Below are 26327 nucleotides of genomic sequence, written 5' to 3' on the forward strand. Positions count from 1 at the left end.
GAGCTGTGCAAGATAGTGAGGTTTTAAGATCCTTTTTGGTCAGTTTTTTCAATGTCAGAAGAGGTATATTGGTCATCAGTTCATATACAATTGAGAAATAAGGGTAAAAATACTTCTGGTAAATGTCTGCAAGTGAATGAGATTCCAATATTGGTTTGGGCTTGTTTATTTTACATGGGTATTGATACAATTAAGTCAAGATTTCAAAATGTTTATGTTTGTTCTTGATCTATTTATCTCCATTTTAGGTTGCAGCAAAAATGAAGCAGTACAAAGATGAATTGTTGGCATCTTGTCTGATTTTTTTGCTCTCTTTACCACATGACATCATCATGCTTGATATCAAAGCATATATTCCTGCACTGCAGGTGAGTCAAAGTGATGTACAGCTAACACTTTTTTTCCCAAGATACATACAAACGTTTTGTAGAAAAGTTTGTATTAAGGTAACTCTACAGTCTACAGTAAGATAGAATGCAAACTACTTGAATCTTTGGATAAAAGGTAAACTGCTGGAATTTGTTTTTGCACTAAGCAGACTCTCTTATTGCCTGTGTTGCAATATAAAAATATCTTCTGTGCTGATCTTGAGTGAGATGCTAAACAGAGAAAAGTTACTGCAAAGGGAGATGTATACTAAATGCTTTTAAATTTGTCTCTTTTACCATTAAGTAACACTAGTGAATAAAAGTGAAAGGCTGATAGTTTGGTATTTGACTTTTAGAATGCATTTAAGCTGGGCCTTAGCTGTACCCCAATGGCTGATCTGGGCCTGGATGCCTTGGAAGACTGGTCAGCTCACATCCCCAGACATATGATGCAACCCTATTACAAGGATGTCCTGCCTCTTCTTGATGGTTATTTGAAAAGCTCTACATCTTCAGGTACATACATGCAAAAAATTGCTAGTCTTAAGGAAGAGAAAAATAATTTTTTTTATAAAGATGTGGACATGCCATACCTTTTATTTATGTTGTGTACTTTCTGTGTTTGGAACAACATAACTTCCCTTACACTCCAAAATGAACTTTTTACTTAAACTAGGATTTACTTGCTTCTGCTAAACAATCAGTAATCGTTGCCATTTTATTTACTGTTTCTGTGTGATATGGCCTTCCTTTTTTTGCTTAAATTAGATTAGTTTTGCTAAGAGACTTATTTTCCTTAAGATTTTAAGTGAAAGAATAATTGTCACATTTTAAAAATAAAAATGTGCAAAACAATAGTGGTTTTTTTTTTTTAATGAAACTGTGAGCAGGTGCATGAGATGCTGGTACAATAAACTGGTGTTGATATGCTGGTGGTTTTTTGTTCATTCAGTTGCATCCCAGAATAACTGGGAAGTAAGGAAACTTTCTCAAGCAGCCCAGAAAGGACGTAATAAAGTTGTGATACAGCGTATAAGAAAAGCAAAGACATTGTCAGTGGTAAGAACCCTCTTTCTTTTAAGAGTTAAATGTTAATTCTTTCTTCCCACTGCTTCTTTTCCTTTCTTGCATGCATACTTTTTTTTTCCTTTTTTTAATGAAGGCTAGTTCTACCTTAGATGGGTTTAATTAATTCCATTCTGCAGTGTGGCTCAACAGCCTGTTACATCAGCACAGCTGGAAAGATGTAATATTCTAGGGTGAGGATGGGAATTAAGCAGGGAAGGGGGACTGAAGAAGTCCTGCAAGTGAGTATATCATTGTTAGACTGATATATTATGGCAACAAAAATTTGACTCCCAACACCCAAAATCAGGTCCCAACTTAGCAGCTTTGCAGTAGGCAATACAGTTTTGTAAATGTTTAAGCATTTGGGGGATTTTTAATTGTCTTGTGGCTAGGCTTACAGTCTTTAGAGGCCAGTATGTATTACTTTGTCCAGTGGCCTCTCAAATGTAAGTGTAGTTTAATTTGTATATTCCACTACACAAACTAACTTGGAATAAACCTCTTTTTACATGTGACATTACTCCTGTATTCAGAACTCTTTCCAACCTGGTTGTCTTTAAACATGGTACTCCTGGAGTGAGTCCAGTAGAGAGCTACAAAGATCATTATAGGACTGAAGCATCTCTTATGAGGAATGGCTAAGGGATCACAGCCTATTTAACCTGGAGAAGTGAAGACTGAGAGGAGACCTTTTGAATATCTATCAGTATCTGAAGGGAGGGTGTCAGGAGGATGGAGCCAGGCTCTTCTCAGTGGTGCCAAGCAATAGGACAAGAGGCAATGGGCAGAAATTGATGCTCAGGAAGTTCCATCTAGTATGAGGAAGAGTTTCTTTACTGTGCACTGACCAAGCACTGGGACAGATTTCTCAGAGAAATGATGGAGTCTCTCTCACTGGAGATATTCCAGAACTGTCAGGATGCAGTGCTGTGCCTGTGCTCTAAGATGACCCTGCTTGAGAAGGGAGTTTAGACCAGATGACCTGCAGCACCCCCTTCCAATCTTGGTCATTCTATGATTTTGTGAAACAAAATTAGTTCATTTTGTATCCTGTACAGGCTGCTTGTGAAAATCAGTTTCCTGAGAGAGGCACTGTTGAGTCTGGAGAAATGAGGCTCAGGGGAGTCTCTTTTTATTGCTCTTTACAACTGTCTGAAAGGAGCTTGTAGCCAGGTGGGGGTTGGTCTCCTAGGTAACAAGTGATAGGACAAGAGCAAGTGGCCTCAGGTTGTGCTAGAGGAGGTTTAGATTGGATATTTGGAGAAATACCTGCATGAAAGAGGTTGTCAAGCATTGGAGCAGGCTACACAGGTAAGTGGTAGAATCACCATTACACATCCTTGAATTGTTCTAAAACATGTGGGTGTGGCACTTGAGGACAAGGTTTAGTGATGAGTTTGGCAGTGCTGGGTTAATGGTTGGACTTGATGACTTCAGAAATCTTTTCTAATCTAAATGATCCTGTTATTCTGTATAGGTACAGGATCTAAACTTTAAGTTCTAGAATTAAAGCTAATGAACTGAGCAATTTTTGCTTTAGATTTGTTTCTGCATTGTTATGTCATTCTGTAGGTATGTGTTATCTGTGATAATAAAATTTTACTTGAGAAATGGTAATAGAGAGCTCACAAAATAGAATGAAAATGCTTTCCAGTCTTGGCCTCTTCTGTTTACTAAACCAAAGCTCTTCTCTTATTTGATGCAATTCTTCTCATGGTTCCATTTTACCTTCTTCATCTGTATTTAATAAGGGCCATAAGACCTTCATTTACTCTGTAAACCAAATTACTTCTCTATAGAAGTAACTGTTCTTTCACTAATATTAATCTGTTCTTTAGGATAATAGTCCCTCCTTGGAAGCAGTAAGGACTAGAGTGGCACGCCTTCTTGGATCTTTGGGAGGGCAGATTAACCACAACTTAATTACAGGTGAGTATCCTGTCAAAAATATTTATATGCCTCTGCTGTCTCTCTTGAAAGTAGATTGCATTAAGGCCTCAACATCACTTTCATATACCTGGTTTTTGTTGCTTTCATTTAAACAAAGTTACTTTTATTCGGTTCTGGAGTTCAGTAGAGCAAAAGTATTCACCAACTTAATATGGAGTAGGGAAAGTGTTTAGGAAATTGCAGTTGAAAGCAAAAAACTATGCATCTGAGTCTATGGTTTTATTTATTCCACCCTTCACCTTCTGGCTGCAAAGCCATTTTAAAACTTTGCTTCAGTTTGTAGCTCCTTAGTACTGATTTCTACCTCTACTACAGTTCTCAGTATTTAAGAGCTGCAGTCATGAATTGTGTAAATATCAGCAAGCTTACTATTTCACTGTGAGTTTAAGATACATCATGCCTTTAGTATGTGTGTGTATTGGAGTTCCATTTGGCTGCTTCTCAAAAAAAAGACAACGTTTTCTCCCTTTCTCTGTCCAGTCCATGAACAAGCTTTATAATTTACATGTTAAATACCATATAGTCTAATAAAAATGGAAACCATAGTGTATGTACCTGACCATGAGATTCAAGGGATGAATTCAACACAAAATTTAGTTAATCTAAAAATTAATGTAGTATTATGCATTTTCCCCCTTTCTTTGCATGCTTATGTTTGTTTTTTCTGCCTTTATAATCAATTTTTCTTTCTGCCAAATACTTCTTGTTACATACTCAAAAATACTGGGGGAAAGTAGCCTTATTCCCTGGAAATTAAATACAAAGTGTGGTCAGATTTTGTTTACCAGATTTTCAAATATGGGAATATAGGGAGAGAAGGGAGTAAATATGCCAGTTTTCCTTGGAGGATATAGCTATAAGTGGCTGTAAATGTAGCCATTTTCTGTTCAATTACATGAGTCAGTATATTGGATCTTCTTGGCTGATTGACCTTCAAGAATTTTCTGTAACATTAGAAGACAGAAGTATTTTAAATCAAGTGTGATTCAATGTCTTCTGGATTTGTCTCCAAACTTAACCTGTATTGAAACTGGAGACTGCTATAACTCTCACCTGAAATGTTGGCTACATTTTTTTTCAGTAGTTTATAAAGCATTAACATTGCATGGCAATCTAACTGAAGTTGGAAGGTTACAGATTTTTTTTGACTGAACTAAGTAAATAACTTGCTTCATGTATATTGTATTAAGCTTGTTTTCATCTTTCAAATGTATCAGCTACCTCTGCAGAAGAGATGATGAAGAAATGTGTATCCTGGGACACTGAGAAGCGCCTGAGCTTTGCTGTACCATTTGCAGATATGAAGCCTGTCATCTACTTGGACTTATTTTTGCCTCACGTGACTGAGCTGGCTCTTTCTGCAAGTGACAGACAAACAAAAGTATTGATTTTTTTTTCTACATCTTGTTTTATGCTAGCTGATAAAATCACATAAAATAATGTCTTCCTTGTTACTACAGACCTGTTTTAATTAATTAATAGGTATCGGTATCTTCTCGGTGCCCTTTCATGATTACACTATTCTAAGTTTTAAGAAGCTAAAGAGCAGAAGTTGCTGTAAGCTCTGTCAGACAGCATTGTGCTTGATTAAACATAAAAATGAATATTTTAAACTAGTGTTGTTTGGCTTCCTCTTAATGCCCAGCCTGTGAACTTGTGGGCTCAGTCCAGCAGAACACTTAGGCAAATATTTTGGTGCTGTCCTGGATTGGAATGTTGATACCCAAAGAGTCCAGACTGGAAGTATCCTTGAAAACACTATGGGTGACTTTTCTGATGATGAACTTTTTCCACCTGATATGTTACTGCTCATAACAGAGACTAAAACATGAGGAAAAACACCAGTTAGTACATGTGTACTTCCATGGTCATGATCTATTCCTGGAATGGTGATTTACCATAGGTGTGATTTCTCAAGTATCCCCTTTCACGACTCGTTCTCTTCTGCCCACAATTTTGTCTTCTCTGTGAAAGTAATGGATGCATAACCAAAGGGATTTTTAAATTTCAGGTTGCAGCATGTGAGCTGCTACATGGCATAGTCACATATATGTTGGGGAAAGCCTCTCAGATGCCAGAAGGATGTCAGGGTCCCCCACCTATGTACCATTTACATAAGCGAGTATTTCCAGTACTGCTTCGTCTTGCTTGTGACATAGACCAGGTAAGCAGATTCATCTGTACGAATTTTGGCTTGTTCAAATACCTTTACATGTGGGAATTAATTAATAGTTTTATTTAGATGTTTCCCTAACATGTTGGAGGGTTTTTTTCCCCAAATGAAGACTATTTTGTAGACTGAAATTCTGTTCTAGGGATGGATTGTCTGGATTTTGGAAGTGGGATTGAAACCTTTTCTAATACTTCTATAATGTCGTGTAGTTCAGAGTAGCTCAGAGAAGTGTACAAGAGAGATTCAGGTTTCATGGCTCACTCAGGGAGTTTGTGGCAGTAACCTGTGACCGTGTTCGCAGGGGTCACAGGACGAGGGAAGAGACGAGAACATTGACTACATGTTCAGAAGGCTTGGTTTATTATTTTATGATATATATTATATTAAAAACTATACTAAAAGAATAGAAGGAAGGATTTCAACAGAAGGCTTAGCTAAGAATAGAAAAGGAATGAATAACAAAGGTTCAGACTGACCAAAACAGTCTGGACAGCTGGACTGTGATTGGCCATTAATTAGAAACAACCAGATGAGACCAATCACAGATCCACCTGTTGCATTCCACAGCAGCAGATAATTATTGTTTACATTTTGTTCCTGAGGCCTCTCAGCTTCTCAGGAGGAAAAATCCTAAGAAAAGGATTTTTCATAAAATATCATAGCTACAGTAACCCTCTTTATCACCACATTTAATTTCTGTTGTCTTTCAGTAAGAAGTTAATTGGAGGTGAAGTTGATTGTTTTGATATTGTGTGCAAAGCTACACTCATAGGAAAAACATTTAGGACAGAATTTGTAGCTGCCTCTTTGATACTTACAGATGACATATTTCATTCAAACATTTGAAATTGATATTTCTCCTCCTTTGCACAAAACAGAACAGACCATAGGTTCATCTCCACAGAAATTACTGGGTTTTGTGCCTTTTGAGACTGCTTGGACCCTGGCATCTGGATCTACTTTGAGATCAAAGGGATTTTATGTTCTGTTAAAATAGACAGGAAGCTGTGTTACCAGTTCAGGTGATACCTCTTTTGCTGGTGTGTGGCTAAACATAAACCACAGGTAAATGATGTCTGGATCGGTCCAAACCACAGGCACTGCAGTTGAAGCATGTGTATATGCATAAATAAGTGTGTTTAGGGTTTCTTCCCTTCATGCTATAGTATGACAGTAATCAATCAGATTCGTTTACAGGTAGAATTGTTGAAATCTGGGAGGTTAGATTAATGTTAAAAATAGAATTTTAGATCTAAATATGGATTAAGAAACAAACATCCCTGTTTCCCCAATTGTGTATTGGCACATCAGTCTGGCATGCAATGTTCTTTGTATCAAAGGATATTACAGAAAGTAAGCTGGGAGATCATGGTGACTGGCTGAATAGAAAGCATCTAACCTATTGTAATTGTCTGGGGTTTTTTGATCCTTGATATGGGAATGTAATATGAAATTGGTTATTCATTTTATAGACCCCTTTTCAAAGTACTGGTTTTTATTCTTGCATGTTAATAGTAAAGTAGCATAGATATGTATTAATGTTTGCTGTCTTCAGGTAGCAAGACAGTTGTATGAGCCTTTAGTCATGCAACTCATTCACTGGTTTACCAACAACAAAAAATTTGAGAGTCAAGATACAGTGGCATTCCTGGAAGCTATCCTGGTAGGTCATAAGTCTTTCCTCTCTTTTCTTTCTGCCATATGACTTTATTTTTGACTAGCATCATTTTACTGCTGAAGCAACCAGGAACACATGAACAGATAGAATGACCCCTTAACTATTTGAAAGAAAGAAAATGGTTGGTTTATTTATTTATTTTCTAATAGCAATTTAATATTTCTTAACTGAGGTTTGGATGATGAATTTCTCTTTATTTGGCATCCCAAAATGCAGGTATATAATTTTCAGATAAATTAAACACTCTTTATCATCAGTATGAGTTAGGAACAACTGAAGCCACATTCACCATTTATCCCCCTGAACACCTTTGTTGTGTGCTTAATTTTTCTCTAAGTGTCTTTGCCTTTGCCTGGTGCAGAAGTTTTTGCATTTAAAACTAGCTTTTGCACTGAAAAAGCAAAAGAAGTGGTTGGAGGCAAGGTAGGTCAAGAGGATTGGAGTACTTTTTTTTAATAAAAGTCAGTCTTGTCCCACCACTTCTTACACAGAGGAAGCCCACCCATCAGAAAATGAAGTGACTTAAACTGATGGCTGAGACAGGAATAGAAATTCACATCTTTGAGCTGTAATTCAGCACTGTGAGGGCTGAAAGTTCTGCCCCTCCCTTGGACAGTAGCAATTTTGAACTTTGTTAATTTCTGGTAGACTATGAGTACAGATTTTTAATTTGCAGATAGTGGTATATAGATAAGCTGCTATAATATTGCACAGAGCCAATGGTGGGGGGTTTTCTCATTCTTCAGATGAAATCACTTTGTGTAATTTCAGAGTGGCATAGTGGATCCAGTTGACAGCACTTTGAGGGATTTCTGTGGTCAGTGCATACGAGAATTCTTGAAATGGTCTATCAAGCAGACAACACCAAGGCAGCAGGAGGAAAGCCCAGCAAACACCAAGTCTCTCTTTAAACGATTGTACAGTCTTGCTCTTCACCCCAGTGCTTTCAAGAGGCTGGGTGCCGCACTTGCTTTTAACAGTATCTACAGAGAATTTAGGTGAGCAAGCAGAGCTTGAAACAGTAACTAACTTGGCCTAAAGGTTCAATGAGAGAAAAAGAATTACAGCTCAAATAGTCATCCACTGACACTCATTCTGTTAATGTACATGATAGCTGGAACATTCTGTTACTCAGATTAATTTTAACAATAATTTTGTTGTTTGGCTTTCTGTCTGTTCGAAATGTATAAAAATAAATTTTCATCACAAGTTTATAAGAAGTTTTTTATGCCTTTTCAGGATGCTCAGCAAATTTCACTGCTATTTTTTAAACTGGTTTAGATTTACTTTCTTGTGCAAACATCTTTTGCAGTCTATCTCTACACTATTTAATTTGGTGGTTTTAATTAGGATATTACATTGAGTGCTTCTTCTACTCATGTTTCTCATTAAATGTTTTCCTGGTTTTTTAAAGGGAAGAAAATTCTCTAGTGGAGCAGTTTGTATTTGAAGCACTGGTTGTTTTTCTGGAAAGCCTGGCTTTAGCCCATACAGATGAGAAGTCATTAGGTGAGCTGTAGTTAATTAACAGTGGAATGAAGAAAAAAGTTACCTTGTGGAATCTTTGGTTAAAAAAGAAAAATTGTAACTGTAAGAAAAGTACATTTGCTTACTTCTTCAAATAAAGGAAGACTTATTTTTCATTATCAGTAGAGAGGTCATTTGATATCTAGTTATGAACTCTTTGAATCAGTTCCTTGCAGTGTATAAAGGTGGAATATTTTGAGCCTAGGAGAAAGAACCTTTTCATATATATGATGATTTACAGTTTTGTAATAACACTAAAAATGCTGGTGGTGCTTCAGATTTGAGTTCTAGTTTTGCAGTTACATGGTGTAAAAAACTGTAGCTTGATGAGAATTAGTCTATTCTATAACAAATAAATGCTTCAAAAATTGTAATTTTGATATATTCTATGGAATATTTATATTCTCTTGTGATTCTTTACAACAGTATGTAGTTGTGTGAAGAGCCTGTGACCTCTTTCACAGTACTAATGATTCTTCAGTAAATCTACTTTTCTGTATCTTTTTTTTCCATGCTCTTTCATCGATTAATAGTAATTTAAACAGAAAGCCAAAAGTTGGTGTAACAAAACTTAATTTCTTTCAGAAGGAGAGTTCAGGACAGTATCCCCAGAAGAATTACTCACAGGGAAAATGTCACAGTTTCTCTAAGCATGATCGCAGAAAGTAGAATGCACATTTTTATAACAAAGGCCTCAGGCTTGGCTCAGGCCAAGCTGGCCTGTCTGGTGTTTTGTGATTTCATTCTGCAGCTTTGAAAAATTTACTGTAGAAGCACAGAGTAGTGGAGCTGGTAGACATTATCATCTGCATAAGTCTCTAGGACCATGTCTACAGTGCTATCTCAATTCATTTAACCTAATTACTGGCATTTTTTTAGAGCTGTCAATTCTGTGTCTCCAACAGGTACTGCCCAGCAGTGCTGTGATGCTATTAATCACCTGAAACGCATAATCAAGCATAAAGCACCTTCTCTGAACAAGGAAGGAAAACGGCGGGTGCCACGGTCAGCTATTTGCATTTATTTCCATACTGCATTTTAATAAACATGACCAGTAGTTCCATTAAATGCTTGGGGTTCTGAATGAGGATTTCATCCTATGACAATTGCTGATACAGACCTCCTGATGTTGTCTGTTGAATCACTAGTGGGAAAACACTGGACATAATATGAGAGGAGCATGATTCTTTATTCCAGCATGGTGAACTTGATTTAGTTTAGCAGGAAGAGGCAGAAGAGAAGTGCATGTTTCCCTCAGCAGTGCATATAATAACATTAGCACTGTTGCTACAAAGCACTTGGAGGAAACTCCTCCAAAGCCTTTCTTACTGTTGTTAAATGTCACCAGAAGCAGGACAAGGTGCAACAGGGTGATCAGCAGTTAAAGAAGGGAAGCAAGAAAGGTAAAAGAAGCAAAAATTGGTTCAGTATCAGGATGGATGAAGCTCTGAGTCACCTAGCTGACCCTGATTTGGTCAGGAGGTTGGACTAGAGACCTCCTTAGTTGCCTGTTTACCCAAATTATTGTGTGATCTTAAAGAAACTGGCAAGTGGAGTTTAGATTTGGGTCCCTGGTGTGGCATTTGGTAAGTTATGAGACGAGATGATTATGGGATGGAGAAAAAGTGTTCAGGCTTTTTTAAACTTTAATCAGAGTTTTTGCTCTGTGAGTTTACAAAGGGAAGGGTAGATACCTGCTTCTACATTTGAAATTGTTTTCCACAAGGACTATGCCAAGTAGGGTGAGGAGAAGGGAAAGCGGTGCCGGACGTGCTGGTGGAAGAGCTCTTTCAGGTAGTGCAGATGGGTGGTGGCTCCACAGATAAAAGGGATTCACAGTGCTCGTGGAACATTTTGATTTTTTTCAGCTGAGAGACTATTATTGCTTCTTGGTAGATGCCAAGAGGACTGTTAACCCCTAATATTTTTGTGCAGGGGATTCCCAGCTACTAAGTCTGTGTGTCTTCAGGACATTGTAATGTGGCTCTTAGTGCAGTGTGGACGACCGCAGACAGAGTGTCGGCATAAAGCCATGGAGCTCTTCTATGAATTTGTTCCTTTGTTACCAGGTATTTTAAGTCACAGTGCACTCTTATCTTCGCTTTCTATATTCTATGTGTGTCTTCCCTCTGTGTTTTCTATGCAAGGTAGTAATTGCAAGTAGATATCTGTTAATTCAATGTTGTTGAATAAAAACAGAGTTGTTGTTTATATTGCAGATTGGATACTGTGAGAACCTCAGGGTTTGAGGGATGTTTGTGGGCATAGAAGAGGCTTTTATTGCAGACTTACTTCCAGGCCCAAAACTGCTGTGGTGTATCCAGCTAAAAAAAGTGAAATTTGTTGATGGGGAGCTATGAATGTCTTAAAAATTGACCTCTTCCTTATGGAAGGAAGAGAAATGTGGGAATTTTAGGAATATGACCCGGGTTAAACCAGAATCACTACCTTCTCTGCTAGGAAACACAGTTTAAATCACAAAGTTGTTAGTTCATTTTCCTCTAGTTCCTTGCTAGTTTGAAATGTGTTTTCCCTAGAAAATTTATATTTCTGTTTCTATTTCTGTCAGGAAACAAGTCTCCATCTTCTTGGCTGACTGATACTATAAAAACCAGAAATGTTTCTTTCCTCATTAACAAATTTGAAGGAGGTGGCACCGATGCCAAAAGTCCATCTGGGATCCTTTCTCAGCCAACTCTCAGTGGCATGCAGGAACCCTTCAGTTTACAGGCTGTCATGCAGTGGATGGACATGTTCTTAGCAGCACTGGATTGCTACAATACATTCTTTGAGCTACAAATGGTCAAACCTGATGAAGTACTGGGTGAGTGATTAACTGTTGCATTCAGTTCATTCATGGGTGTTACACAAAGCCCACCCAAGGTGAGTTCTTAACTTGGAATTTTAGCTCTTTTTTCAAATGTAGAATTTGAGATTTGATGTTGAAATGAGGATTTTGCAAACTCTCCCAAAGTTTTCCAATGAAAGTTCTAATAGGCTGGGGTTTTTTTATGTAGTATCATGTATCTTAAAATGTTTCCTTTTAGCCCTAGAAATACATCTTTGCATTTCTGAGTCATCCACTTACTAGCAATTCCTTTTACTCTATCTCATCTTCAAAAATTATTCTGTACAGCTAATTTCCCACTGCACAGAAAGCAATAGGTTTCTATAATTTTTTTTTAATCCTTCTAAAGTTTTTTACCTGCTGTTTATTAATATCTGGAGGAAGCTATCAGAAAACAATGAAAGAAGGCACCTTTTCACTTCATTTCCTGATGCATCAGCTACATCAGGTCTAAAAGCTGCATTTGCATTTTGGTCAGGTAAAATAATAACACCTTGTGTAGCCACTGGGTCTCCCAAAAGGTTTCTCTTTCAATTATTCTTGCAAGCTTAAAAAAAATGCTTTTGTTCAGCAATGGTACATATTCCTAGTCTTGTACAAGTTTCAGGTGGTCTGTCTGTCAGTGTTAGGTCTGTCTTTATTTAAAACAATGTGTTGGAAGCAGCTGGCATAGGGCTAAGTCATTCAAAACTAGGGATTTAAAATTTTTATCCATTTTATTACAAAAGCCTAAATCATCATCATTGTTAATAAGTGCTTCTAGCGGTTAGTTTCTGGAGTGATCACTAAGTACAATGCTGTCCTGCTATTCTATTTTCCAGAATGGTAATATTTAGAACAGGCAGAGAGCTTTTAGAAAACACTGGTGTGAGATGTGCCTCTTTCTGTTTGTCATCTCAGTTTGACTGTTTTCTTCCAAGCATGAAACAATAATCATTTCAACTTAGTGTAATTCTTTCTAGGTGTAAATGAAAGTTCCTTGTTCTTGAAAGCTGTGCAGTTTTTCCTGGACACTCTTGCTTTGCATGATATCCATGCAGCAGAGCAGTGCTTTGATAGCAGTTCCAAAGGCAGCATGTTCAGTCCTCAGGAAAGGGACAAGTACAACTACAGCAAGTGCACCATTATAGTCCGGATCTTGGAGTTTGTCACCGTCATCCTGGAAATGTGCCAGCAGGATTTCTGGAAGGTAGGCTCTGAAATCTGTAGTGGATAAAAGATACAAACTTTATATGTAGTTACATATGCACGTTCTATAGAGTACTTGCAGTGAATATTTCCTCTGTAATTCCTGATGGCATTGAATGTGTGGAGGTGGTAGCTGCTTAAGAGGCAGAAAGAATTGACACAATCTGCCTTTCTTGAATTCAGTATAGATATTCAGGTTTCTCTATTTGCCTTTCTCTATTTGTCTCTCTATTGGTCTCTCTATTTGATGCAATATAAGCCATATTTAATTATATCAAGTATAATACTTATGAGTCTCTTAGGAAATTTACAACTCCAGGTTTAGGTCTGTGATTGTCTCATCAGCAAATCTCTGATAGTGTGTACAGAGATGTACATCAGGATTTACACGTGTATAGTCAGGACTGAAACAAGCCTATGTGGTTTAAAGGATCTGAGTTGCAGTTTGGTGGGATAGCATATATTCTGTGTCTATATTTATAGATACCTAATTTCTGTGCATTAGTGTAAGTGATTGAAAGTCAGACATTTCAATAGGGAAAATCAATGAGAGTAGGGACTTGTTTCATGTTTGGTTTCATTTGAGATAGTAAATGGTAAGTTATGAAGAACTAAATCCCGAGATCTGAATTAATTTTTCAAGTTTTTATGTTTCATTTTTTTTTCTTTCTAGCTGCTTGAGAAGGAACTGTTAAATGCAAGTTTTATAGAGCTTGTGGTGATGACAGTGTGTGATCCATCACACATAGGCTTTAACACAGCTGATGTGCAAGTCATGAAAAACCTCCCAGATATCTCAGTAAGACTCATGAAAGCTCTCATGAAGTCTCCCTATCAGGACTCTTTGAAAGATTCCTTAAAAAAAAGAATCACACCGCAGAGGTAAGTAGGGGCTTTCTGGTAAGCATGAGTCCAGAACAAACTCTCACTATGGAAAGTAAATAATGTTGTCTCTGGGTGCACTAATGTAACATTATTGCTTCTCTTTCCTCTCTAGCCTTGAGGACCTTTGTTCTGTTGATCTGTTTAATTCAGAGGCACATTTGGATCAAGTTAGGTTTGGTGCTGTCCTTTCTGCCTGTAAGCAGCTCCAGAAATCTGGCCTGCTTCATTCTGTTCTTCGTGGTCAGGTAATTATTCATACAGAAAATAAGAGTAAACATTTGTACATTGTAAAGAGCTTTTCCTGTGTAAAACACCAGGATAAAAACAGAGAACAGAACAGATGATGTTGTTTAAAATGAGATCAACAGTGAGGAGCTAGTGTTGAATGGGATAAAAAATAAGTATTTTATGGCTAATCTACAAATCTGAATAGCACAATATTGATGCTTGAACAACCTTTATAATTATGTTAGTCTTTCTGTGGTTGGCTCCAAACTCTGAAAATCAGAATGTAGATTCTCTAACTTCCTTTAGGTGTGCTTCGCAAAACTGGAAGCTCAAAAATTCGGGATTAACGATCCTGCAAAGGAGGCATTTTTTAACAACTTTTACACAGACACCATTCAAAGTGATGAGGGAAATTAGAAAAGGAATATTTCCTGACTGATCAGAAGCAGTGTAGTGGGTCTGAGTTGCAGGAAAACAGAATAGAGACCCCTGAAGTGTAAGGATGTCGACTATATTACTCAAATTCCTTCCACTAAGTTTCTCATTGTAGTAAATCTATACTTTGGGCAGTTGAAGGAACTGGTTGTGCAACAGCCACAAAGACTGAGAATTTGTGACTGAGGCTCTAACACGGCTGAGCAAAGCTACCATGTAACAAAATATTTAATTTCTGTGTACTATCCATTCTCTGTATCAACAAAACCTAGACCTGTAGTTGTGGCATATTCACAATCAAGGAGCTGCATGTTTTACCATTTTTGTGCCATCCATCCTGACTTAGCTGTTCATTTTACTTCTGTAGTCAAGTAAGCCTGAAAAAGTGGAGGAGGATCAAAATATTTGGAACATTGTCAAGTTACTTTTAGTTTGTTCTGATCTTTGTACACAAGAGGGTTGTCTCATTTAAAATTTCATCCAAGGTATATTTGCATTGCTTTATAAGGAAATTTTCTGGAGTTCAAGTGTTAATTAACTATACAGATGGATTGGAAGCCTTTTTTCAGCTTTTCTTGATTGTTACTTCTTTGTTGGTTTCCATAGGATGAAGGGCCTCATTTCTCAATTGGCTCCAAGCTTCTTTCAGTTGTTTATAAAGGCATTGCACCTGGGGGTGAAAGGATCTCTCTTCCATGCTTAGACATCAGCAGGAAGCGATTAGCTGACAGTCTTCTGCAGCTGGCCTTTGCTATTGATGAGCAGGTAGGATGTGGTTCTCCAGTTACAATCCTTAAAATAAAATAAACAAAATTTAAAAGTTTGGGATGGGAACTTGGAAGAAAAAAATCATGTGCTTTTCTAAGAAATTTCAAAGTAAAATATGATGTCCTTGAAATAACACTTATCTCTGTACATTGATTTTCAGTGTGAGGAGCTAGTAAGTCTGCTGTTGAACACAGTAGTGTTATCTGTGCCACTATCAGGAGCATCACAGAACCAACTGATGAATTTCTCTCATGGACAGTATTTCTACAGCCTGTTCTCAGAAACCATCAATCAACAGCTACTGAAAAACCTGGATGTTATCATAGTCCGTCTTATGAAATCATCTATCAGCAATCCTCAAATGGTATTGATCTTACTCTTTAAAAGGACAAAATCAAAAGGGGATATTAGAAGTAACAATTGTATTATTGTTTTTAGAGGTGGAGTAGAGGAAAAAGTGCATTGGGTTGACTTTCAGACAGCAGTGCATTGATAGTTTTTCATTAAAGTTTCAGGGTTTTTTTTGTCTTTACCTCCTGCTGCTACCATCATGATCTCTGGCAACCTGCAGTCTGAGATCTCTGTGATCTCAGATCAAGCTGAGAGGAAAGTGCTTACCTATACTGACATCTATGTGTTTCAGGATGTCTTTGCATAGTACTTCAGATCAAAAATGTCCTTTCAAAGGAGGGACCCATTTACTGTGCTTTACTTTTCCTTGCAGAATGGTCCCAGAGCATGTGACTTGGATTTGTTTTGGATAAAACTAAACTGAAAAACAAGCTCCAGCTCTTAATGGGTGTTTAGTCCACAGGACTAGGGTAGAGTTAGAGTATTAGAAAGAGAGACATACAGACACACAGCCCTCCTGAGCTGAAATAAATACAAGATATTTTGTCATGTAGTCAGTGTCAGCCCTACTTGTTTGGCTTAACAGACTTCTTCCTGTTTGTCTACAGCACTTAGAGAACTCAGTGCCATGAAGGAAACTTAGAAGAAGTCTTTCTTAAGTGCTTCTGACAAACAGAAAGGTCAAAAATATCAGAAGTCTGCTTTTCCTTTTGATTAAAAAGATGCTCAGCAAAGTAGAATCATCCTTTAAAAATTATTGGCTCTTTTATAATCCAAAATGTTATGCTTAGACATGCTGCATCCAAGACTTGCAGCATCATTTTTGATGATACCAAAAATAGTTTATTTAGACTGTAGAGGAATGTGTATGTTTTAATAGGCTGTTTCTGGTCATGATTATCTTGTGTTTCCTGTGCTGAGCATGCTGCAATACTTTAATTCTTTTAAGTGCCTCTGATAGATGATAGTGACTATTAGTTTTTGAAGAAAAGAGATTTCAAACGTACTTAGTTCACTCTTGCTATGCAAGAGTTATTTTTCTTTTCAAAATGGATATGAATAAGTTAGCATGGGTGCTATTTTTCAACTTCACACTAACTAAAATTAGCAAGTATTGATCTTTGGTCTGGATTATCATTTATTTCTCCATAAATACACAAAAGGCATCGGAACTAATTGCTGCATGGTACTCTGAAACAGGAGTAAATTGGAGAGATGTCTTTTTTTTTTTTGAGAAGAGTGGGTTTTTAATTTCCTGCAGAGGCTGTTCCTCTGCATCCTTTTGAGATTTAGATCTAGCATTGATTTGTGATGCTTCTTTTTTATGACTGCCCATACCACTGATGTGATTCTATCATCCTTTCATTTGGGGTGCAAGAATCTTAACCTGTTGCTCTTCCTTCCAGGTGGGGAGCATTTTGAATGGCATGTTGGATCAGAGCTTTAGGGACCGTGCTGTGCGCAAGCAGCAGGGAGCAAAACTGGTGACAGCTGTACTAAGAAACTGGGAGAAACTGGATGGCTGGTGGGCCAAAGGTTCATCTGCTGAGAGCAAAATGGCACTCCTGACCCTGCTAGCAAAAGTTCTGCAGGTGTGTACTGCTTTATAAACTTCAGGTAACCTTTCTGGTTTTGTAGGGATTGCATCATGTTTTCAAGAAGTGCTGTTCAGGTCAAATGTTTTATGTTTGGGGAGAAAAAAAGAAAAAAAGGGAAAAGATGGGCATTGGTAGAATCTGGGTGTTTTTATTAGCAAAGTACATAAAAATTTGGGGCAGATGGAAATTACTAGATATTGCTCTTCTTTCTCCCTACCACCTTTTTTTTATTTTTTGAATTGTTCTCATGTTTTAGCTGCCTGTTTTCCTTTTGGAGAACTGGTACAAGTACAGAGAGTGAGCTCTGAGTAGTCTCTGATAACATTCTTTGTCAGGTTGGCATCTAGAAAATCACAGTGGAGGAGTTCTACCCATATTAACAAACTTCAGAATTATCTTTACTTTAAACACTTAATTTCTGTGACACTGAGATTTTGGTCTGGGGTTTTTTTCTCTATTTTGAAAACATAATTTTCTACTTTTGGGATTTTTGTAGGAACTTGTAAAAAGTAGTTGTACACAAATACAGCCAAAGATCAACTGTTGAGCATAATTTTTATTTTTTATAATTAATTATTTTAAACTTGAATTGTTTTAAAGGTTTGTGTTAAGACACAGAATGTGAACTGTATTGCAGGATTAGCTGGCACTGAAATGTCCAGTAGGAAATTTGACTTTTAGAAAGAGATTCATATTTTTTTTAATTGAAAAATACCCGACAATATTTTGTTTGTACTGTGTAGGAGCTTTTATAGTTCTTTTAAAACCAAAATCACTCTGTATGTGCTTTCTGTTAATTCAGTGTATTTTTGGAAATAAATACTTCTATAGCTCAAGGGCTTTTTTTTATACTTTAATACTAGTCTCTTTAACTACTTAAAAATACCCCAAACTAATTTTTTTATTTCTTCTATCTTTCCAGATAGACTCTTCAGTTTCTTTCAATACCAATCATGAAGCGTTTACAGCTGTTTTTAATACCTATACCAGTCTACTTACTGATCAGAATTTAGGCTTAAATCTTAAGGTAAATTGCTCACTTCAGCAGCTTCCTTACCCTCCCCAGTTTACAATGTTAGTTGTTCATGGAATTCTCTGTTTCTTGGCTTAATTTTTATCACGGACTTCTGGATTTTTAGTCTTCTGTTCAACATTCTAGAACTTGTAAATCATCCTTTTTGTTCTTCAGACAGAAGGCACTATCATAGATGCCATGCTTTGGTTTAAGGTGTGCTTTTTTTTCCCTTACTCAGAAGAAAGGAATGTAAATTTTGAAAAAAAATTGGCATCAGTTGCAAGTTGTCATGAACTCCCAAGTGATTATTTGAGAAATGACAGCTAAACAGGCTTTTAGCAAACAGTGGGCATTTCCTACAGGTCAAATGATGAACACCAGTCATGATTTTTACATCCATGTCTGTCCATTAGTACTGGTACTAATGGAGTGCTAACAGAGCAGCTGCTGTATGCAGCTTGGTCAGGAGAGGGAGATAAAGTACTGCAGACTGAGAGTGGGAGTTATAAAAGATGCTGGTTGGACTTGAGTAATAAAAAATTTGGTATTCATGGAAGTTTTGTGTAGTTGCTTCTCAGCCAGCCTGCTTTTAATTAGGCAGAGTTTTGTACTTTCCTGTGTGTTCAAAATAAAGCTTGGGATTTTGCTTTAGCTACAAGGTGATGCATTAAATCAGTGACTTGTGTGAGAATGAATGCTTGCTTAAAAGAACAATGAGATATTATTCATAGTCATGTCAGCCATAATTAGCTTTAACTCTCAGTAAGCAGTGACATGAGAGTTAAAAGCTGTTTTCTTATCCAGAAGCTGGAAAGAAAAGCAGCTACATAACATATTTTTATTTGTACACTGAGCCATTGAATCAGTTAGAACAGCCACTGCTGCTGTTTTGTCGTCCTATTCAGCTGGCTTCATAGTTAGGGAATAACTTCTTTTTTAGTGTGAAACTTATCTTTTTTATGTTTGGTTTTTTTGGTTTTTTTTTTCTTCAAGGGCCAAGCAGTGATAATTCTCCCGTTCTTCACTAATTTGACAGGAGAAAAGCTTAATGACCTTAAGAATGCTCTGGATCAACTTGTAGCTTTCAATTTTCCCATGAGGTCTGATGAGTTTCCCAAAGGAACCTTGAAGCACAATAACTATGTAGACTGCACTAAGAAGGTCAGTATTTTTAACAAATACATAATTAAAAGCCAAAATGATCTGTGTCTGGAAACATCAGGATCTGGAATTAAAGAGAGAGATTTTTAGTTCACATGGGGAGATCAGCTTTTGTGTTTCTCAGTTATGTCTTTATCCAGAAATTGAATCTACAGAAGCACATTAAATAAGCACATTAAAGGTGCACATACTTCTGTTCATCTGCTTCTGATGAGTATTAAAAAATAATTACATCATTAGATTGAAGTGATTTGATCCAGTGTGGCTTTTCATCTTATGTGTTGCTGTTTCTTCAGTTTCTAGATGCATTAGAATTGTCTCAGAGTCCAATGTTGTTGCAACTGATGACAGAAATCCTTTGTAGGGACCACAGACATTTCATGGAGGACTTATTTCAAGCCAGCTTCAAAAGAATTTCCAGAAGGTGAGTTTAGTCCACTGGATTTTGTGCTTGTTCTCATTGAATTTATGCTGAAGCAGATGTGCTTCTTGTATTTTATTGTCCTTATAATAGTGATGATTTACACTATAAAGTTTTATGTTATAGTTTTAATTCAGATTTTGCTTTTGTCTTTACGTTTTCAAAGTATTTCCAAAGTGTGAACAAGTGACATCTGTTCCCAGATTACACTTCCAGTGCCTGTGCAGATTTGGAAAGCCATCTGTAAATAAGCTTGTTCTGAGATAATCCAGTTGAAAATAGTACTTGTTTGTTGTATATTTGCTATCCCTGTATAACCACACGATCACTTAAGTTGATAGTACTTAAATTGACAGTAAATTAATTTGTTCAACCTCTTAAAAAATACAACAATGCACTTATTTAATTGAATAATTCCAGGTGGTAGATTGTAGACTCAAATATGCTCTCTCCACAGAAGAGGTATTCAGTATCTCTTCCAAAACCAACATTCCAATTTTTGATAAGCTGTTGAGTAGTGGCTGTAGTGGAGCATGTAATTTCCTGGACAAAGTCATTTACCTTATGACCACATCCCATTTTTGAAATTTTTGCTTTAATAAAATTATTCAGAATAGCAGATCATCTAGTATTGGAACACTTGATAGCCACAGTTCTTTTTTTCCTTTGGTTTGCCTACATCTCTCTCATATACTGAATAATTTTTTTTTTAGGTTCAGTAAAAAGGAACTGAGAAAGTTAATGTTTGCTTTAGGATTAGATTAGTAAAGATACACAAACAAGTTTGCCATCTCTTGCAGACTAAGAGGCAGAGGTGGACTTTTTTGGTGGCTGCATACTGCTTGGTAGTTCAGCCAAGATCTTGCATGTCTTGTAGGATAACCCAAGAGGGCATGAATGCAGTCATTAAAAATCTAAATGTCCTAAGGGTGTGCAACATAAGTGAAGTCTGGTGAAAGAGTTTTCATCTTGAGATTTCCATCTTGTTTAGGAGCCCCACTGACAAGCAAGTGCTACTGTTGGACACTGTTCACAAAATGTTCCGAAGCGAGGAACTTCTTTCGAATGCCGCTCGCCAAGCGTTTGTGGATCGGTCCCTCCTCACTCTCTTGTGGCACTGCAGCTTGGATGCACTGAGAGTATTCTTTGGCAAGATTATAGTAGAGGCTATGGATACACTGAACTCCAGGTTTACAAAGGTATGAATTACATTTTTTTTTTAAATTCAGGGTTAGGGAAATCTAAGAAAGTGTTGATGTTGATGTGTACATTTTGCTGAACTTGGAATGAAGGAAGCACTGATAAAAATGGTTTGATTTCTAGTTTTCTGTATTCTGGAACAGAAGCGTGTGCCAGTTATAGAATTTGATTATTACTGGTAAACTTTTATTTATTCCCCAACACGCTGTTCCTTTGGAGTTAATGCATGTTTGCATATCTACTGTGTGCAAAAAGTGAAGGTGGAATGTTATCTGTATATGTCTGAAGGGGTTTGTCAAAAGCAAAAGCCCATGGTAAGATTCAAATATAAAAGCTGTGTAGAATTGTAGCCTGTTACTACATGGTAAGAGAGGTTTTCAACCTCCATAATGAAAGCTCTGAAATTAGGTACATTACTTCTAGAGAAAAAAATATACCTGTAATCATTGCAAAAGTTCTTCAGCAAGGGATTAGGAGCACATATCTTCCTTTCTCTATTTACAGCCTTTTTTCCAATTTAAGAGTATAGTTGCATGCAATGATCTTGTTGCCAATGAAGGTCTGTACTCCTGCTATAGTTCTTCAGTCCCATGGTTTTGCTGGTGCAGATGTTCACAGGCAGCCAGCTGAGCAAGATGCTGAAATCACCAAAATTTAGTTATAGTTATTGAAACAAAATGCTAAAACTAAGATCTGTATAGAGTCACCCACACCATGTTCCTTTTGCTGTAAAGGTTGGCACCAAAATGAGGTGTATAAAGAAATTCATGAATGACACCATGGATGATGACAGTGTGTGTTTTGCTTACATGTGTCATGAGGCTGAGCTGTCACTTGGTATTCTGCTTATTTTCCTCCAGTATCCTTCTAATATTTAGGCCAGTTGTAGTTAAGAGAGCTCACCAGACAAGCATGGGTCGACACAGTTTTAATAACTGCTCTACACAGGAACTCAGAATCTGCCAGTCTTTTATTATCATCAACTCTTTTCTCTGTTTTAGAAGGTAGAAGTAAGCTGAAGGCTGTCTAAGAAATTTAAAGTAACTGTGGAACTATTTAGAAAGGACAAGAGTCAGGAAATTTCCTTCTGAGATTCTGCTTATTTGTTCGTAGTCCCATGAACATACTTTTGATACACAAGTTACCAAGAAAATGGGATATTACAAGCTGCTAGAGGTGATGTATGTGCGTCTTTCAAAAGAGGAAGTTTACTCCAAGGAATCCAAAATTAACCAAGCTTACCGTGGCTCCATGAGTGTAGAAGGGAATGAACTTACCAAGACACTAATAAAGTAAGACTATTGTTTATTTTATTTACTTTATATTTCTGATTAGGTTTTGACCAGATAGGCTTTTTAAAGTAGGCCATATGAAGCTAATGATGGTTTTGTTCAAGGGTAAACATAATCTCTTACATAGCTTTTGATTTTAAATGAAATACACAAAATTGAGTTTGCATTGATAGAATTGTCTGCAGTGTAAACTACAGTTCTGTGTTATGATAACCTTTGCCTCCTGCTTTTGTACTTTTTTTTTTTAATTTGTTAAGCTTGTACATTTATTTTACCTTCTCAGTATGATTCTTGGCCTTTAATTTGTGTTTTCACAAGTTCACTTTCAGTATACTCACACTTCTGTGTGGAGTATGGCTCTGTATTGCAAAATCGGTATTTATGTGATTGATGAGAAGATGGGATTGATTTTTATTTGCATTTCATAATAGAGCAGCACACCTACTAGGACTAATTGGCTTGATCATCATTGCAAAGGGGGACAAAAGAGAAATACTGAATATGTATGGTAATTTGCATTGTTTTGTTTGTTTAATATTCAGAGAAAAAAATAAGATGCCTGAATTGCTGTTTATTTTGTTTTGATTTTTGTTTTACAATACTGTGTCCTATGAGGACTTCAAAGATTTGCAGATCTGTAATTGGCTTTGTGCCAAAGACCTTTAAAAATCACATCTAAACTATTTTCTTCAGCTAATCCATAAAATACCTTAGCATGCATGTCCATTCATCATTTTTTTGGCAAAGGACCATGAGAGAAGTTTGTTCATCAGAATAAACATTTGTCTTATCTGAATAGAACCTGTCATCACATTTCTGACCTTAAGGACTCCTGTCTAAATACCGGGGGAGGTTTTCTTTGTCATTGCTGAATGGTTCCATTTTGGTTCCATTTACCTGCAGGATACTTGAACAAGTCTGAGGTGGTTTAATCGGATACTGCTTCCTTGAAATTCTGTTGGTTTCTGATTGGAACCCTTCTTGAACTGCTTAATAAAAGACTTCTGACGGTGTTTCCTTGCCTATTTGTGTTTAAGGTCGTGCTATGATGCATTTACAGAAAACATGGCAGGAGAGATTCAGCTGCTGGAGAAGAGGAGACAGTACCACTGTGCAGCATATAACTGTGCTATTGCTGTCATCAGCTGTGTCTTCACTGAAAGTAAATTTTATCAAGGCTTTCTTTTTTCAGAAAAATCAGAAAAGGTGAGAAGCTTCTGTTGCTGTTAGAAGGCTTCCAGAGCATGACACACAAAGTGATTTTACCTAATGGCAATAAATCAAAGAATGAAACCTGAATGACGTGCAATTATACTAACAAACTACCCAGTGAGGCAATAGAAGGAGTGGTAGCTGATGAAAGTTTTACCAGCTGTTTGGGAATGGGTGAAGAAGTGATGCTGTTTTCCTTCCACTCCAAATCAATTTTCTAAAATAGGAGGAAAAAGCCCCTATTGTTTAACTTCTCCAGTGCTTGGAATATACTTGAATAAGAGAGACCTTTTTACAGAGCACATTCTGTGATGTGAATTCTTGAGTAGTTAAATAGCAAAATTCTTTTTAGAGTACTGATCTAGAAGAGAAAACATGCCACACTTTCTGTGCTGTACAATGATCTGTTGAATTTTTTTAAAGAAGAAATAAAATACATTCAAAGCAATTGTTATTGTGCTCAGCATTATAATTTTACTATTTCAAAACATGCTTTGGTTTGCAGAACTTGCTGATTTTTGAAAATTTGATAGACTTGAAGCGTGAGTATACATTTCCTGTTGAAATTGAGGTGAGTGAAATTTCTGGCCTTTAGTGTTTCTAACTAAGAAAAGGGGATTACTTTAACAGTGTAGTTACTGTAGACCAGGTCAATTCTCTCATATGGAGAAAGACGATACAAAAAATGGAGTACTCCTCTAATTATTTAAAATATGTTTTTCTGAGAGAAATCCAGACCTGAAATGTAGAACAGACCTGTAATGCACATAACTTTTAACATACCTTCTTAGTGTACTTGCTTTGATAGTGAATGGCTGTTAGAATAAAAAATTCAGTTGTTTCTCTGTAGCATTAATAATAATCATTTACAACATGACATTTCCATTCATGTCAAATGGTCTTAATAATTTTTCAGTATCTCTGTAAATGAAAAGTGTAAATAATTGGTATTTTTTAAAATTAATTAACTATTTTTTTAAAAATAAATAATTTGAACTTTATTTCTTGCTGTGTAGGTGCCTCTGGAAAGGAAGAAGCGGTACATTGCTATTAGGAAGGAGGCCAGGGATGCAGGGAATAGCAGCCAGGGTATGAAAGTCATTTATGGTGATGAAAAAAATGTTTTCTTACCTGCCATATAATGTTTCTTGATATGTTCTTCACTGGCTTCTACAGTAGCAGGAACAAATAAAAATGTTCAGTGTATTTCATCTAACAGTCAATTCCCACCTACCCTCAAGTTTTTGTGGGGGCAGTAAAGGCTTGTTTCTTGTAATTACCTTGATTAATGGACTTCTTCTTTCCTGTCTAGATGAACCCAAGTATTTAGCTTCTTCATCATACATGATGGATAGCAGTTTGAGTGAGGAAATGAGTCAGTTTGATTTTTCTACTGGAGTCCAAGGTTTTTCTTACAGCTCCCAAGATGTTACAGCTAGCAGCACTCGTTTCAGGAGAAAGGTAATTTAGTGACTTACGTACTGTGAGAAAGTTTTATGCTTTTGAGAAATTGCATACGTTTATTGAGGTTGAGAAAGAGAAATTTATAGTCTTCTGTATTTGTTCTACCTCACTGAGAATGGGTTCCTCCAGAAGATGAGGGAACTTGAGCTGTTTTCTGTCACTTTTCTTTTTTTCTCTCTCCACTGTCTACAGCTGAAGAAAAATAATGCCCTGTTGGGTTTCTAAAACTGAGTAGTGTGAGTGAAGTCCAGCTTGAGTTGTAAAAAGATGGTTTGTACTGCACTCAGGCACATCCTCTGATGGTTATGTTTTGCTGTTAGGCATCTGGTTTCCTCATTTCCCTCTTTGTTTGGTCTGTGACAGAACTGGCTGTATCAGTTGGATAGAATAAATAATCAAACAAGTATTTTTCTGTTGTGGCACCTGGTATTTAACTGTCGCTCTTGGGAGATACTAAATGCTGTTCTTTCAGCAAAGACTTGAGGTTGTGTTCCTTCTGCAATCAAAGTATGTCTCACCAGCAGTAATGCTGATAGAGTAGATATTTGCTATGAAATAGAAAGTTTGTAAAAGTATCATAGACACTGAAGACAATCTGTTAAAATAACTGTCAACATTGCTAAAGATAACTGTTTCCATGTTTTGGAGCAAGGGGGTGTTTTAGCTGCAGGGAAGTTAAGCAAGATAGGAAGTATGCTTCTAGTTTGCCTAGTAATGTTGTAATTTTTAACTAAACAATTTTCTTTTGTGATTTACTCTGTGTAGCAAAAGAGGGCTGCTGCAGATCCTGATCAGTGTGAAACAACACATCCATAAAAATAGAGGTGTTCATATATTCTTTGAGCTATGAAATAATTTCTTTGAGGTTCAGCTTAACTCCTCTTGCTTTCAGCATTTGCTGTGCCTGTCCTGGCAGGTAGTAAAGTCAGAGTAACTGACTTTACTAATAAAGTTGGCATCTGTTGGCACAAAAAGTGAAGAATGTGTAGATCTGGTGCATGCATTTGGGAGGTGTCTGTTTGAACAACACATTTGATGTATTCCCAGTTGCACACACTGAGTGTGTAGTCAAATCTAAGCGCAGATAAGATCAGAATGACTCATGGCATGATTGGGACTTAAAAGAAAACACAGTGTTGTTATTAACCATAGTAACACCTTCTTTTTTTTTTTTTTTTCAGGAGCCCACAGAATACAAGGTTTTAAACGATGAGATGGAACTGGAAATGGATGAATTCAACCAACATGAATGTATGGCTTCTATGACCTCTCTGATTAAACATATGGAGAGGAGCCAGATCACACCCAAAGTGGAGGAGGCCAGTATTAACTAAAAAGTTGGCATTTTTTCTGTTAATGCTGCCAAGAAAAGAGAGTCGTGATTGAATCCCTTCATTTATTTATTTTCTTGGCTATATTACAGAGAAACCTGTGTGGCTTGGGCTTGGGGCTTTTTGGGTTGGTAAGCCTCTTGGGTGCAAGGAGTGATTTGATTTT

At 36.9% G+C, this 26327-nt stretch overlaps 1 protein-coding gene across 1 annotated transcript in view; it reads left to right on the plus strand.

Annotated features, from left to right (window-relative positions):
• PRKDC (protein kinase, DNA-activated, catalytic subunit) overlaps positions 1 to 26327 on the plus strand; it is a gene marked incomplete at its 5' end in the record, with an annotated part of 82957 nt that overhangs the window by 15837 nt on the left and 40793 nt on the right. Inside the window, 28 exons of the mRNA XM_084203806.1 lie at positions 249 to 368; positions 725 to 884; positions 1321 to 1427; positions 3275 to 3365; positions 4604 to 4767; positions 5398 to 5550; positions 7115 to 7222; positions 8009 to 8235; positions 8652 to 8746; positions 9670 to 9769; positions 10700 to 10833; positions 11334 to 11588; positions 12575 to 12801; positions 13474 to 13682; positions 13798 to 13930; positions 14955 to 15113; positions 15277 to 15480; positions 16874 to 17059; positions 17988 to 18092; positions 19074 to 19241; positions 19538 to 19665; positions 20654 to 20861; positions 21976 to 22154; positions 23192 to 23360; positions 23872 to 23937; positions 24383 to 24455; positions 24679 to 24827; positions 26012 to 26149. Coding sequence (XP_084059932.1) covers positions 249 to 368; positions 725 to 884; positions 1321 to 1427; positions 3275 to 3365; positions 4604 to 4767; positions 5398 to 5550; positions 7115 to 7222; positions 8009 to 8235; positions 8652 to 8746; positions 9670 to 9769; positions 10700 to 10833; positions 11334 to 11588; positions 12575 to 12801; positions 13474 to 13682; positions 13798 to 13930; positions 14955 to 15113; positions 15277 to 15480; positions 16874 to 17059; positions 17988 to 18092; positions 19074 to 19241; positions 19538 to 19665; positions 20654 to 20861; positions 21976 to 22154; positions 23192 to 23360; positions 23872 to 23937; positions 24383 to 24455; positions 24679 to 24827; positions 26012 to 26149 — 4215 coding nt within the window. The remainder of the gene's footprint in view (positions 1 to 248; positions 369 to 724; positions 885 to 1320; positions 1428 to 3274; positions 3366 to 4603; positions 4768 to 5397; positions 5551 to 7114; positions 7223 to 8008; positions 8236 to 8651; positions 8747 to 9669; positions 9770 to 10699; positions 10834 to 11333; positions 11589 to 12574; positions 12802 to 13473; positions 13683 to 13797; positions 13931 to 14954; positions 15114 to 15276; positions 15481 to 16873; positions 17060 to 17987; positions 18093 to 19073; positions 19242 to 19537; positions 19666 to 20653; positions 20862 to 21975; positions 22155 to 23191; positions 23361 to 23871; positions 23938 to 24382; positions 24456 to 24678; positions 24828 to 26011; positions 26150 to 26327) is intronic.

Source organism: Fringilla coelebs (assembly GCF_963513975.1).
Source record: "Fringilla coelebs genome assembly, chromosome: 1".
NCBI classification, from domain to species: domain Eukaryota; kingdom Metazoa; phylum Chordata; class Aves; order Passeriformes; family Fringillidae; genus Fringilla; species Fringilla coelebs.